At 34.6% G+C, this 15,974-nt stretch overlaps 1 protein-coding gene across 6 annotated transcripts in view; it reads left to right on the forward strand.

Moving 5' to 3' along the window:
- LOC121411172 (transient receptor potential cation channel subfamily M member-like 2) overlaps nt 1-15,974 on the forward strand; it is a 52,750-nt gene that overhangs the window by 17,434 nt on the left and 19,342 nt on the right. For all 6 annotated transcript variants that reach the window (XM_041603733.1, XM_041603731.1, XM_041603734.1 and 3 more), the window contains 7 exons: nt 3,163-3,361; nt 9,400-9,586; nt 12,172-12,371; nt 12,758-12,858; nt 13,433-13,567; nt 14,363-14,413; nt 15,326-15,614. In XM_041603733.1, coding sequence (XP_041459667.1) covers nt 3,163-3,361; nt 9,400-9,586; nt 12,172-12,371; nt 12,758-12,858; nt 13,433-13,567; nt 14,363-14,413; nt 15,326-15,614 — 1,162 coding nt within the window. The remainder of the gene's footprint in view (nt 1-3,162; nt 3,362-9,399; nt 9,587-12,171; nt 12,372-12,757; nt 12,859-13,432; nt 13,568-14,362; nt 14,414-15,325; nt 15,615-15,974) is intronic.

Here is a 15,974-nt window from a genome sequence, read left to right on the forward strand (position 1 = left end):
TTGTATACCAGTGCAATGAAAGAGCATATCATTTTCAACACACTTCAAGTACAGTATACGTATTGAAACGAGGTCCAACATTGGTCCAAGATACTTCCTCATACCTACTTAAAAGCCATTCATGATTATAGCAACAGGAAATACTTGATCAAGCGGTTCTTTTACACATTAATTGTCTGAACAACAGGAGACCAGGGGAGTGTTTCATAAAGAGTTTTATGATGGATTTTCACTGACTAATTTGCTCTCAGCCGATCAGAGGCAAGGGTTTCCATTAGCTTTTAACATTTGTCAATGAAAATCATTGACAAAATTGACAAAAATGTTTATGAAATACTCCTCTATAGCTTGCAATTTATGGTTTCTACTATTAATTATTCAAGGTTGGAATATTTTTCATCATTGATAAATCCGCAAACAAGGAAGGAAATTAGACAGATACCAATTTACAATCTCTGATGAGCAGTATTAAGTACAACGAAAGTAGGGTCCATAATATTGGATCACACTATCCCTACAGTCACGCATTAAGTACCTTTATGGAAACAAGGTCCATCAATAAATATTTCCTTAATGATTGCCAACAGGAAATACTTGATCAAGAGTTTTTTACTTTGAAATATTTTTTATTAATTTAGACCTCTGAAGCATGTATAGTATACATGTACAGTTTCTCCTCATATGAAATTAACCCTCATAATTGTAATCATGAAAAGTGGGGAAAATGTGGGGAAAAATTCATGACTAAGGAAGTGAAATTAAAAGTGGTTGACTGAAAGAGAAAACTCTTAAAATGATTGGTTGCCATTTATAGTTTAAGACACTATCGTACGCAATAATTTTTAAAGAAAGGGGGTTTCGTTCTGACTAATATGTTGACAACCCCCCTCCCAAAAAAAAAAATGTCTTGACCACAAATGTTAAGACATTTCATACGTCAGAAAAGATTGACAAGCAAAAAAAAATCCTAAAAAATTTAGGGGGGGGGGGGGTTAGGGGGTAACAGAAAAAATGTAAGGGGGGAGTTTGAATCCCTGGACCCCCCCCCTGTGTACACCTCTGGGTTAAGAAGTAAATTGGTAAAGGTGTGTTTTAGTTGAAAATAATAATCCTCCAACATCTCATGTGGTAATACCAAACAAGAACTATTTTTGTACCTTGAAAAATCTGAACCAATATTTAAAAGCAATATTATTTTATTCTAAATTCTAGTTCTGATAAGTTTTGCTCAGTTTCCTGGATTATTATTATTCAAACTGATAATAGTGATACAAACATTGTTAAAAAGACTAGACTGGATGCATCAAATTGAAATATCCAGTGTGAGTGCATGTGTATTTAACCCACTTGAAATTATGTATAGTGCAATCAGTAAAATTGTATATTTATCTACATTTAACTTCTTGCCATTTTTTTTAAATGAAAATTCATTTGACACCAGTCTTCCAAAATGGTTCCATGCAGAAATAGTTTCAATTTTTGATGACAATAGCATTTTTAGTTCAAAATAGACCAAACTTATTTGTTTATATTCCTATTCAATGCACGAGTTAACAAGCTCAGCCACCCATACCAAAATTGTAATTGTTCTTTACTTTTCCCTTCCTGCGTGGGAAACCCAAGTTTCATCAATTCTCTGTGTTTACTGGGGCTTATATCTAGTCTAAACTAGATATAATTGTTCTGTTAATAACCATGAGCTTTTTTATAAAAAAAACCTTAAGCTTTTATATATGATCTAGATCTGCAAGTAATATATAATTTAGCACTTAGCTTTGTTAGTGCTGTTGCACAACTCAGCAATATGAAAAATAAAAGAGTTGATGATGTCACTCACTATTTCTTTTGTTTTTGATTGTTAAAATTTATATTGCAATTTTTACAGATTTGGCAATAAGGGCCCTCTTGTTTGAACCACAAAATGTGAAAACGATGGTAATTACACAGGTTCAGGGAGGGAAAAAAAATTCACATGACAACAAGGAGAAATGAGATCATGTAATACAAAAGAAATAGTGAATGATGTCATCGGTCACCTCATTTGCATACCAATCAGGATGTGAATATAAATGTTTTATGAAATTAAGTGAAATTTAAAATGTCATGAATTTTTTATTTTGCATCTGATTGTTTTAAATTTTACAGTGCTTGTTTGATTGTTCTCTTTTTATTTAAACCAACATTTTGTAGGGGTTGACTTGTCCTTTAATAAAAAAATTGTCTGACTTACATTATTGTGTTTGAGAGCGAGGTCATATTTACATGTAGTCAAAGAATATATTAAGCTGTATTTGAAGAGTCATTAGTATGTAGCTATGAGTAATACTTGGACGTGACCTTCATACTACCATATTTTAAAGCTCACACAATTCAAGAAATTTATCTTAAAAACACAGTACTCATTCAAGTTCACAATGATGCAGCAAATTTTTGAGCTAAAGTGTGAGGATATGATTTCATTTAGATCACATCTTTTACTTGGAATGGATGAAGGTCATTCAGTGTCTTCATGCCACACCTCCATGCCCGTAAAGAACCATTCATTTCTTGAAAAAATGTAGAAAGAATTTTTTGCTTTTTTTAGACAAATATTTGACAAATAAAGTCTGAGGCCCTGCAATGTTCTCTCATGACAGACATGCCAAGTCTCACGCATTAAAGGCATGAGGCTGTGGCCTCATCCCCTCAAATCTCTCTCATCACAGCCTATCCCCATACAATGCCTGGTGATATCATGCTGAGTCAAGTTTCCTTGCCTAAAATCTCATGCATGGCTGGTCTTTGAACTTGGCATATCTGTCAAGATATAATGCTGAATATGGAAAAGTGGGCCTGCATTTTATTCAATAATAGAGATAAGAACTTAAAATTCCAGCTTCTCTCAAGTTTTAAACTTTAATTGTTCTTTTGCTCTCAAAGATGTTTTCAAACTGTATCACATATCATTTGCAGAGAACAAAAGTATGATATCTGTTCTTGCCATATCTATTCCACCTGTGGTTTAAAAAACACCTTTAGTACAGTATTTTATTCCAAGTTCCTGTTTTCTTTTATTGGGGGTGGGTCTCTTGACACATTTTGCTGTTTGGCAGTGAATTGTCCAGTGTATGGGTATTTCCCCCTTGATATTTTTCATATCTTTCCTTCTCTTTTTATGAACAGGGCAAGTTTCCAGCTTCCTACAACATGGATGCCAAAAAGGGTAATACAATGAATGTTCCTATAGATCCAAACCACACCCACTTCATTCTCGTAGACAACGGGACAATAGACACGTTTGGAGTGGAAATAACGCTCAGGGGGAAGTTAGAGAAGGCAATCTCAGAGGAACAAATACAAAAATCTTCGGGGAATGATACAGGTGAATAGTTGAATTTTTTTTTTTTTTACTGGTGTCAGAGAAGATACTTTGGCATATTTCGTGAAAGATATCATTCCACTGACAGTAAATGCTCATTTTTTTGAACTGCATCTCATTCTTGGGGGCTGCTCAGAAAGCCATCCATAAATTTATATGCATGATGATATGTATGATTGACATATGAAGTGCCAAAATATGAATGCATATTGTTTTTTAAATTTCCTCCACCATTCACACTGATCCTAATCCTAATATGCTTTACTGTTTTAGCATTTCATTATATTAATTTGAAAATGCTCAGAAAACCATCCATAAATTTATGCACAATGATATAGTATGATTGACATACCAAGTGCCAAAATATGAGTCCATATTTTGTTTGAAAATTGCCTTCACCATTCAAACTAATGCTAATCATAATATACTTTACCATTATGGCATTTCATTATTTTAATTTGAAAATACTCATAAACATGCGAATATGAGTTTAAAGGGATGGTCCGGGCTGAAAGTATGTATAGCTTAATAAATAGAGTAGTATTCACTGAGCAAAATGCCGAAAATTTAATCAAAATCAGATAACAACTAACAAAGTTATTGAATTTTAAAGTTTAGCAATATTTTGTGAAAACAGTCGTCATGAATGTTCAATAGGTGGGCTGATGATGTCATATCCCCACTTGTTCTTTTGTATTTTATTATATGAAATTATTATTATTTTTTCCTCAAAGAACTAGAAAAATTGGATTGACAACTGATTTAGTGCAAGGGATATCTATTGCTGCAACTTATTTCATTATAAGGGAGACATTATTCACACAAGTATGAAATAATGAAAAAAATATGATTTTATGTAATAACATAATGAATTTTCATGATGACTGTTTTCACAAAATATTGCTGAACTTTAAACTTCAATAACTTGATTATTTGTTATCCGATTTTGATGAAATTTTCGGCATTTTGCTCAGTGAATTCTACTCTATGTATTAAGATATAAATATTTTCAGCCCGTACCATCCCTTTAATATTCAGGTTGTCACCCCCCCCCTTTGTGTTGATGCTGGCTTGGTCATTTGTGATTTGAACCAATTCATGTCACACGTCTCATCCTCTTGCATATACATAAATGAACTTGTGCCTGTACCCTCTACTGTTGACTAATTCATTTTATCATTCATATTCATGACTTATTCTCTTGAAGATGTTTATGACTCTGAGAGCCATGTTAATGGCCAACCTGCGAACTGGATACACTTCATGTCAGACTACCAGTAAACTTGCGTGTCTACATGCTGAAACTTGACACCTTGGAAAGAAAAGCTTATAGTCTGGTCAGTTAGCGAAATTATGTGGACACGGTGGACAAAAGCGTGATTTTTTCTCCAGACCTTTGTTTATGTATAAGAATTAAGAATGGGGTATGCTCCAAAAAATCTGGCTGCAGGAACAGTGAAAAAATGGGTGAAAATGTCAGAATTTATGAGTTCAGATTTGTCTGATATATAGACTAGCGCTAGTGCATAACTCAATAGCAGTGCATTATTTTGCATTGGATTAGTTCTTGAATTCAGACCCTTTTTGAACAGATCTTCTGTTTGTCCTCGCACTTCAATGCACCAAATATCTGAATGAAGATGCTAACCAAGCCGAAGGGTGACGGTGGAGGGGGTTGAATGTTGGTGTGTATGTACATGTTTTGGTCTTGGGGGAAAGGTGTGCAAGACACATTTTTTGCATGTGTTGGAAATGGTGTTGCCATGGTAACAGTGTATTATTGCAAAAATAAGGTAAAAATCTTGCAGTTAGAACCACTTCCTCTGTTTTTAACCGATTCTCATGAAATTTGGCACACACATTGGTCTTGAGGTGAAGATGTCTAAGACACACTTTTGTGTGTCTTTCAGAAATCTTGTTGCCATGGTAACAACATATTATATGGTGAAAATTGGGAAAAAAACTTACAATTCAAACTGCTTCATCAGTTTTCAATCAATTCTCATGAAATTTGGCACACACATTGGTAATGAAGATGTACAAGGCACTTTTTGTGTGTGTTTCAGAAACTGTGTTGTCATGGTAACAAAATATCATATGGCAAATTTAGGTAAAAAACTTGCAATTTTAACTACTTCATCAGTTTTGAACCAATTCTCGTGAAATTTGGTTCACACATTGGCCTTAGGGTAAAGATGTGCAAGAACTTTTTTTTTTTGCATTTGGCAGAGAGTGCATTACCAGGGTAGCCACAAATGATAGCCAGAAATGTAGGAAAACTTATTGTGGATCAAACTTCTTCCCCTGTTTTTAGTCAGTGCTCATAAAAATTGGAAGAAATATTCATCTTAGGGTAAAGATTCATATTAAATTCTAAATGTCTTCTCTGCATTAAATGTGGGGGGCTTCATTAATATTTCTGGGTTTGGGGGGAAGGGGCAGGATTAGTCCTTTAAATCTGACATCAAAGAAGGTTAAAGGCAGTGGCCATTAGAAACATAAAAATGATAAACACTCTTAAAAAACGCATCCCCTTAAGGGCATATAGGCTGGAGGTACACTGGGTGAATATGAAACCTTCCGCTGAATCAGAGGAGTTCCAACACTGGCAGGGAAAACAAAATGTGTACCCCTTCTACTTTCAACAGTTTTTCCAAACCTTAGTTCCACCTCCCCAAGATGTGCACCCCTTCCCATACCACTTTTAGTTCTACTTCCCCATGCTCAAACCAGTCTACACCTTTGTCCCTCAGGGGTCAATGCATTTTTAAAGCTAGACATTACTCTTTTTTTTGGGGGGGGGTGGGGTCTTTAGAAAATGACCTCATAAAAATTACAGTTAAAGGATTATGACTAGGAACTTAACCCCCCCCCCCGAAAAAATAGGGGGCTGATATACTTTTTAGTAGAAAATGCCCCCCCCCCTTCAAAGGTAAGAAGAGTCCTTTGCACTTCAGACCATTCATTTGAAGTTTAATGCATTCTGATTTGATAAAAAAAAGTTTACAGTACCCAATTAACCATTGTTTATTTATATTCTCCTACTCAGTCTTTTATTCATATTCATATTCCGTTCCTACTCTTTCTTTTTAACTTTCACATCACTCTTGATTTTGAGCTTCACCATGCCATCTCCTTCTGTTTCCTGTCTCTAAGTATATTTTTTCTGACATATTTTAAAGTGTACCTTTAATCATGCAACTAATTATAGAAATATAAATATATACAAAAATCTCTGCACTTGTTTTAGAAATTCACTTGCAAATTCATGACTCGGTAACATACCATATCCAAAATATACCTATGTGCACAATAGATTTTAGCCTTATATTTTCTTTCATTTATTTTTTTCAGTATATTTCTGTGACAGCCCCTGCTTCATGCTTCAAATAAAACATTGATTAATTGGAGGCTTTAAATATTTGAGGCTTTAAATTAATATGCTGAAGTGTAAAGGATCCCCCCTTTTTTTTTTGGGGGGGGGGTTAAGTTCTTAGTCGTTATAATTTCATTTTAATCTTTATGTGGCAATTTTCTAAAGCCCCCCCCCCAAATAAAAAATGTAAGGGGTGTTTTTTAAGAGTGTTTAAGTTCCTCATGGTCATGGCCTTTAACCTTCTATATTTTTATGTTGTCAGTTTTTAAGGACCTTCTCCGCCCCCCCCCCCCAAAAAAACCCTATAAATATTATTGAAGGTGATTAATACCCTGCGCTATTATATGACGTTATAAAGGGGAATCAAACCCAAATAACGCTTGTTTTTAGAGGAAAATGAAAAATCAGACAAGTTTATAGGTCAAAGTTTGAACAATATCGGACAAACCATAACAAAGTTGTGAACATATTAAAGTTATAAACATTGGTAATCACTATACCCATGAAGACTTCAAATTGACCGCATATGTGATGTCATAGTGATGTAAGAAGGCAAGGACCACTCTTCCATGTACTGGAATAATTAATTAGCTAAAATTTCTTTTTTTCAAAAGTTTTACTTCAAATTATATCTTTCTTTCATGAGGACATAAAACATACTACCGGGTTTATATTACGGCCCCAATGGAATAGGGATTTAGGAGAAAACCAAAAATCCTGATAACTACTAGTCTTATGGGAAAGTTGTCCTTGTGGCCTCACCCCTTGTCATAATTTACTTACCCAGTTGCCAATTTGAATTCTACATACTAGTAGCCTTAGGGATCTTAATTTTAAAGCAGCCATAACTTTATTTTGCTTGTCCGATTTCTTTAAAACTTTCACCATTCTTATTTTTCTCCTTTTCCATGCACACAACATTATGACCAAGGCTTGATTCCCTTTTAATACTGAATATGTAGTTCAAATTGCAAGGTTTTTACCTAAATTTTGCCATATAATATGTTGTTCCCATGGCAACACAATTTTGGAAACACACACAAAAAGTGCCTTGTACATCTTTACTTCAATACCAATGTGTGTGCCAAATTTCATGAGAATTGATTGAAAACTGATGAAGCAGTTTGAATTGTAAGTTTTTTTCCCAATTTTCACCATATAATATGTTGTTACCATGGCAACAAGATTTCTGAAAGACACACAAAGTGTGTCTTAGACATCTTCACCTCAAGACCAATGTGTGTGCCAAATTTCATGAGAATCGGTTAAAAACAGAGGAAGTGGTTCTAACTGCAAGATTTTTACCTTATTTTTGCAATAATACACTGTTACCATGGCAACACCATTTCCAACACATGCAAAAAATGTGTCTTGCACACCTTTCCCCCAAGACCAAAACATGTACATACACACCAACATTCAACCCCCTCCACCGTCACCCTTCGGCTTGGTTAGCATCTTCATTCAGATATTTGGTGCATTGAGGTGCGAGGACAAACAGAAGATCTGTTCAAAAAGGGTCTGAATTCAAGAACTAATCCAATGCAAAATAATGCACTGCTATTGAGTTATGCACTAGCGCTAGTCTATATATCAGACAAATCTGAACTCATAAATTCTGACATTTTCACCCATTTTTTCACTGTTCCTGCAGCCAGATTTTTTGGAGCATACCCCATTCTTAATTCTTATACATAAACAAAGGTCTGGAGAAAAAATCATGCTTTTGTCCACCGTGTCCACAAGTAGGGCATTTTTGACGCTAACAGACCAGACTATTAGGACCATTTCAAGGCTGGTGCCCTATTGCTATCAATAAATAACTGTACTCTGATACCAGGATGTGTTCAAGGAGAGCTTGTATTTCAAAGTTTTGATGTAGCTTTATATTATGAAGCACAATTCATCAATGTGGAGTTTATTGTCAGGTGGTTTAAAATGCTGCAGGTACATGTATAGTATTCATAGATTGTCACAAATGATGAAAAGGAGTCCAAGAAAGAGTCATGAAAGAGTCACATTTATCAATAATAGGTCAATATATTACTGTTACATTATGTGTATTATTATTCTACGGCACATAATACTTGGTACGGTGATATTACCAAGGCTGTACATGTATCTGTGCTGTCTTGGGTCCTGGAAGACTTCAAGTAATAAATTCTGCTGGGTAGTAGATACCCATTCACCTCACCCGGGTCAAGTGCAGCACAAAGTCGATACATTCCTTGTTGAATGAAATAAATGCTTGGAGTATGATTGAAATGCGAAAGTTAGAACCACTACTCCATGACACTTCCATATTATTGGATTCATTTGATTGGTAGAATGTAAAGAATGTAAGGTGAATGATAGAAAGTAATGAAACTTACAGTATTGTTAATATTCAATTTCTTTGGTCTAGGTTCAGTAACACTCCCAGGAAGTGTTCATCCTCCATGGTTATTATTTGGGGGTTTAATGGAAACTACATGTATACAGGGCTTCAGTCATGAGTATCAAATTATATTTCAGTGTTTAAATCATTTGTTTTCAGTACCTGTATTATAAACGTGTGAGGATAAAAAATGACTGGGAGAAAATGTGAAAAAGAGTAAAAATTACAGAATGCAAAGAAGAATCCCTGGCTGTTACATGAAAGTTTCGCCAATTCTGTCATTTTCAGCTGTGTCCATCCCAATCGTATGTGTGGTCGTGCAAGGTGGACCCAACACAATCCAGACAGCTTATGAAGCCATCAGGAATGGAACTCCTGTTGTCATCGTTGCAGGATCAGGGAGGGCTGCAGATATCATGTCCTATGCATTCCAACATACCAAAGAATACAAAACTACAGAAGGAAAGAAAGAAATGTAAGTTCTTGGAGGGGTGTGAGGGCTAATTTATTTGATATTCATTTACATGGAAATACATTTAATACACTGTGTTTACAATGTTTTGCTTGTACATTTGTGCATGTGCTAATGTGTTACATTTGTGCAGGTGGTGATGTGTTACTTTGATTTTTTGGCTCTGCCTTCAACATGACATGGCATTTCCATCATTAGTCACTTCCAGATCAGATATTGCTGATGTACACCCACTTTTCACATCAATTCATGTTTGTTTCTGCATTTCCAACTGGGGTATTTTTTTAAAATGACAAATGGGTATTACTGATGATTTGTATGGGTCAGGGAAATCTGGAAAATTCCAGATAAGTCTGGAAAATAATTTGTTTTAGGTACGTAACTCATTGACGTAATTAACAGTCATACTTTTAGTGAAGTGAAGGAAAGCTTTTCCAGCATCGGGCTTCCCCATGAAGTCCAGACTTTGCCACTGTACATGTATGTATGCTTTATCATCAGGGCCATACCGCACCTTACTGTTTGTTGGTAGCTCATTGGTAAAGCAAAAGGATATCCTGTTTGGAGTCAAATTTGTCATGGATAATTCCGGTTGAAAGATTAATGCAGATAGAGAGGTAGATCAAGTGACTTGGTAGCAATGCTATGATTGAAGCAAAGACAGGAATATGGGATAGAGAGTGACAGAGAAAGAACAGGGATGGGGGGCATGGTGGATGAGATGGAGAGGAGCTGGAAGAAGATAAGAGATTTGTATAGTGCATATAGAGAGCAAAAAGGGGAGAGAGATCGAGGAAGAGAATGTATAAGGAATAAACAACGACTGGGAGAGAGTGGGGGGTTAACAGCTAGTGGCCATAAAGTTCCATGAATTTGACTGAAAATCAATTATAGGCCTATCTATTCCATTCATTTTCTCTTGTTACTGGTAATTATTTTTTAGTTTCTTATATAATATACAGTGCATATCAAAAAAAAGTTTACACTTAGAAAAAAATCCTGTAAAATTATACATAATATGTAATATCCTGCAGATTTTTCTACATTTTAACATTGGTACAGGTCCATTTAAGCAAATGATGATATAACTGTCGAAAAATATTTCCGCTTGAGTGAGCACCACTTACTTTTGAAAAGTTAGTGAAAAATTATTTGCGCAGAACTTTGAAATAGTTATGCGAATAAAATTAGACTTTAATCATGAAGAACACATGGAATTTAGCAAGTAAAATTGATTTGAAGATACCTTTTTTAATTTGTTTCCTTGCCCAAAACACTCCGAAGAGTGCCACTGCGCTCCACCTCACTTCCCCACACACCGAGGCCATCATGACGATATTTGCTTTACACTGAGCTGCAATTTACATGAAATGGCTTAGGTTTGATTTTCACTTTGTTTATCATTGTCAAGCTTTGGAAAAGTGTGGAGAAACAAGTATTAAATGAAAAATGAAATGTAAACCCACTTTAAATGATAAAAAACTTAGTGAAAAAATGCTGGAGATATCCATTATAAACTTTTGTTCAGATTCAGCTATGTCCTCAGATCCACCTGGCACAAAAAGGGTAAAGGTTATGCTTACTAAGTGCTAAAATTTTAATTTGGGTGGCAAAATTGTTACAAAATGCTTGAATGTAGCTGTTTGATTTCAATTAACATAAAGTACAATGGAAGTGTATGAGAAATGTTTCGTAAGGTAAGTTTGATTTCGCCTTTTCCCCTCGACACAGCGTGAAAATAAGCATTTCTGCGCAAACATATTTCAGCCAGCTTTACAAAAATGGACAGTGCTCACTCAAGTCTAGCATTATGTCAAAACTTTTACTTTCATTGGAAAGATGAGACCCAAACCCAAGATTGTATGTGACAAAATTACCTACATGTTATATATTTTTTGATACCCAGGGCTTTTTCAAAGTGTTAACTTTTTTTGATACGCACTGTATAGTGTTTCTTGTTGCATATCATGTGAAATAACTTTATATCAATGTTTTTTCCTCGCATAGGAAGCCATATAAATCCAGGATCCTGTTTTTTTATCGTTGAATGGAGAAGGAATGTGAGACAGAGATATGCATGATGAGGAGACGGCCAGAGAGGGAGATGAAAGATAGTGAATGAGAAGGGAAAAAATGACAATATACAAAAATAAACCGGATATTAGGGGGTAGAGAGGGAGAAAAAAAATAGTGAAGAGGAAAGTATATTTAAAACATTAATGCTTTTCATTGTGTTTGACCCCAAAATAAAGAACTCTTGTGATTGACAGAAAAAATGAAAGAATACAAAGCTTTGTATGAACTATTTTCCCTTCTTATGTACATTAATGTTTTTATTCCTTTTGAAGGGGAGGGGACCCCCTCCCCAAAGTTTAGATGATGTATATTCTGATTTGCAATGGTGCATTAACAAGTTGGTTTTCTTTAGGAATTATTGATTCTTATACCAGTCAATGAACTTTCCAAGATGATTGAAATGTGTCTAACCTCCATAGACCTTGTTATTTTTTATTAAGAAAAGGAATTCTTAATTTAGTTTGATATCGTGAAGTGAAGCTACATTAACAATGTTTTTTTTCTCTCTTCAGAGTGAGGAATGTTATGTCAGAGACGGTCAAAGTTGAAGTTGCCAATATGATCCAGAAGGAGTTTGGTGAGAAGCAATTGGACCTTCACCTCACTCGTATTGAGGCCTGCATCCAGCATAAGCATCTGATCACTGTCTATGAGCTGGGGGCTAGTGCCACCATGGATATTGATGGTGCTATTCTTCATGCTCTTCTTAAAGGTATATTTATTCTATATGTTTTGAAGTTTTCCCACAGTTGCCAATTTGTTATCATAAAAATTATCATTAACTTGATGCTCTTTATGCTACCAATCATACCCCTGCCAAACAAGTTTGAAATAGTTGTATTGGATTTGATGTACAGTTGGGCAGTCGATTGTTCCATTTCAAACCTTACGTATCAAACTACTCCTTCAAATGCTCATGTCACTTGTCGCACACGTTGGTCTTTTGCTATTACTTGCTTGTGTTTACTAACATCCTACCAACCTAGGACCTCATCAATACACCGTCAGAATTAGACTTTGAAATTTATCAATTCAAACTGGCATATTGTGCATGAAGAATAAGTGTATGATATATATTTGAACCTTATTTTTTCACAGCTAACAAGGGAAGGATCCAAGACCAGCTGAGGCTAGCTCTGATCTGGAACCGTGTGGACGTTGCCAAACGAGAGATCTTCACTGATGATAGAGAGTGGGGGGTAAGACCAATTCCTGGATCTATGTACTGGTCTTGGTCCTGTTTAGCCAAGACTTTTTCATCAGGAACAAATGCTTTTGTCATCAACAAAAAAACAGTCAACATGAAATTTGCCTTTTAAAAAAATTAATGAAATAGTGCCCTGAAATTCTTGACAGACAATCAGCATTTTTTCAGTCATGAATATTGAGATTTCATTATTTATCGAAAATCGCATTGAATCTTGCATACCATATAATAATCTAATGCTTCGTGGAAAAATACACTTCTCAGTCTGATTTTGATTAGACATGTATTGCAAGACAGACTTTATTGTAACTGTTTTTATTGGTAATTCCATTTCATAGGACTTGTGGACAATTCCATGAAATAAGTAGTCCGACCACAGTATACGAAACTTCATGAAATGATTTGTCTGTGTTTTCTTCTTCATTTGAAAATTTGTAATGTTTAGAAATTATCATTGCTTGAGCAGTTCTACAAAGGGAAATGAGAGACAAACATACAGAAAGGTTCTCTTGGTTATTCTATGGAATTGCATTGGTATCACATGCTATTTTTTATTTTGCCTACAGAAAGGACAACTGAATGAATCCTTGCGCTATGCCTTGGTGAATAATCAGGTCAATTTCATTGAACTCTTCTTAGAGCAAGGGGTCAATCTGAAGGAATACTTGACCATCAAGGAAATGACCATTCTTTACAACGAGGTAACTCGAATTGATGAGATTTAATTTGTATGATTTTTCATAGTTTGGCTATGAAACTTTAAATCTTAATCCTCGGTCTAAATAATTCTATTGGATCATGAAATGAACAAAAGAAATCAGGTTCAATTTTCTAAAATATACTATTCATAAGATATATAAACAAAAATATACATGTTCTAATCATAAATATTCTGCATATAAATATTATTTTGTATGATAAGATATTGTAAATTTGTGTGTAAAGTACCTTTGTTGCAGTTGACTTGCATAAAGTGGCATTTGGAGGAAACATAGGATCAATTTGCAAGTCAATTTTAGATCTTAATATCAGTCCTTTTCATTTGAAATTGGCAAATGATCTGATTTACTTTTTGCAACATTTGTATTCGATCTATTTTTTTTAGAGCTATTGACAAAATTAAGAGATCTTTGTTTATTATCGATTAAGAATTAGCCAATGAAATTCTTGTTCAAATGATGGAATGAAACAGCTTATTAGTTTTGACAAATTTTCACTTAAAATTGATTAAGTGCTGGAAGCTTCAAGAAAGAAAGGCCTAATGAAATATCACAGATATGAATCATGTTAAAACTAAAAACATACTGTGCAGTTGAATGGTATATGAAATATCATCTAGAAGAATTTGTATGTTAGTTCTCTTGCAAATTCGATACATTACCAGCTAGGAATTTGGCTTTGATAATCAATTTTTAATCATATTGCTATATAAGAATACTGAAGCTGAATCTGAAGTATAAATTAATTTATTTATTTCTCTATTTTGTGTTTTACAGATTCGGTCAAATTCACTTCTTTATGAACAGTTGGAGAAATACAGAGGAAAGGTATGGAGTTATTGATTTTCTCTTTGTTTAAATCTCACCACTTGGTTTTAGATTTCTCAATTTAGGTTTTTACACATCTGACAAATGGTAATAATTGGTATTGACACAAGTATTTACCTTGAAAAACGGATGTAGTGCAATTTCCTTCTGCCATCTAAAAGGCTCAAAGGATCCTACAAATGAAAACAGAAGCATATGCTATTGTGATGATAGTGTCCTGTGAAGTACATATGTTTGTAGCAAACTGGGTTATGAGGTCGAAATGGTAGCTTCTTAAAGTAGTAAATATATTTTCCTGGTATCTCGGTATTGCTTATATGCAGCAATACAATATCAGATAACAAGTTTTAGCAAATTGGCTATGTCATGCATGATCTCAATTTGTCTTGCCTTGAAAGCATAACTAAGACATACTGTACATATATGTACTTTTCTGAATGCGACATTTTGAAATTTTCATCTTGAATTAAAAAAAAAAAATAGGTTCAAAAGTGTATTGATCCAATTTATGAGTATCACTAATCATCGATAGTATTTTAGGTCACTGGGTCAAGGTCAATTAAGTGATGAAAATTTGTATTCGATAAAAATCATTTTTTTAAAATCCATTCATGCTCATATATTTTTGAGCTTGTAAATATTGAACAGACTTATATATTACATACATGTATATATATATATCATCACTGTTTTCATGAAGTACAATATTCCTATCGCATATTGGAATGAAGATAATGATTTGATTTGGGGGTCACAAAATCAATATCAAATGTCACATGGGTCATTATGTGAAAATTGAAGAAGTGTATAATAATCTAGTCGTGGTGCAGGTATAACTGTCAATTGCTTTGAGGCGAGAATCCATCAGTTCAAAATGTTACTCTCTTTGGTACCTGTCTTTTTTACATTTAGTACTCCAATATCAAGTTCAATCTTGAGCACGTTGGCAAGGTTATCCGAGATCTGATGTTCGACACTTACCAGCCGCTCTACCTGCGAGATCCAGGGGTATACGTTCTATCGGAAGATGACATCAGGCAAGACAAGTCCAAACGAAATGAAGCATTTGATGACACCAGTGATGATGAGTCATCAACCGATGAGGAAGATGATGAGAACGAAACCGGTGCCACACCCAGGGTCGATCCATTCTCTGTGGAAGAAGGGCTAGCCAGTTTTGGAAATGCCATGATGCCAGCAAGTGAGTTCAGTTCCTATTCTGTTTGATACTTCTTGTCATGCATACAGCACTATTGCAGTGAATGAAATTATAAATAGATAGTTACTTTTGTGTCAATTACATGTTATTTAGTCTTTTTACATCTATATCAATGCATCCTTTTAATCCAGCTTTTGTTGTTAATACTTGGTGAAAATCCCCAATTTATTGATTCTGAGTCGACAGACCTTGTAGCGCAAAAGAGTTGAATGATTGGAAGGGGGAAAGAAAACATTGTTCCATAACACTGTATCCAATGGGATTTCTGTAGTATCTAGTGGCTTCATCATTCAAATGAAAAGATGGTCTACACATCACTTGACGAAGTCATATACTATATAT

The sequence above is a fragment of the Lytechinus variegatus genome, chromosome 3, assembly GCF_018143015.1.
Source record: "Lytechinus variegatus isolate NC3 chromosome 3, Lvar_3.0, whole genome shotgun sequence".
In the NCBI taxonomy this organism is placed as follows: domain Eukaryota; kingdom Metazoa; phylum Echinodermata; class Echinoidea; order Temnopleuroida; family Toxopneustidae; genus Lytechinus; species Lytechinus variegatus.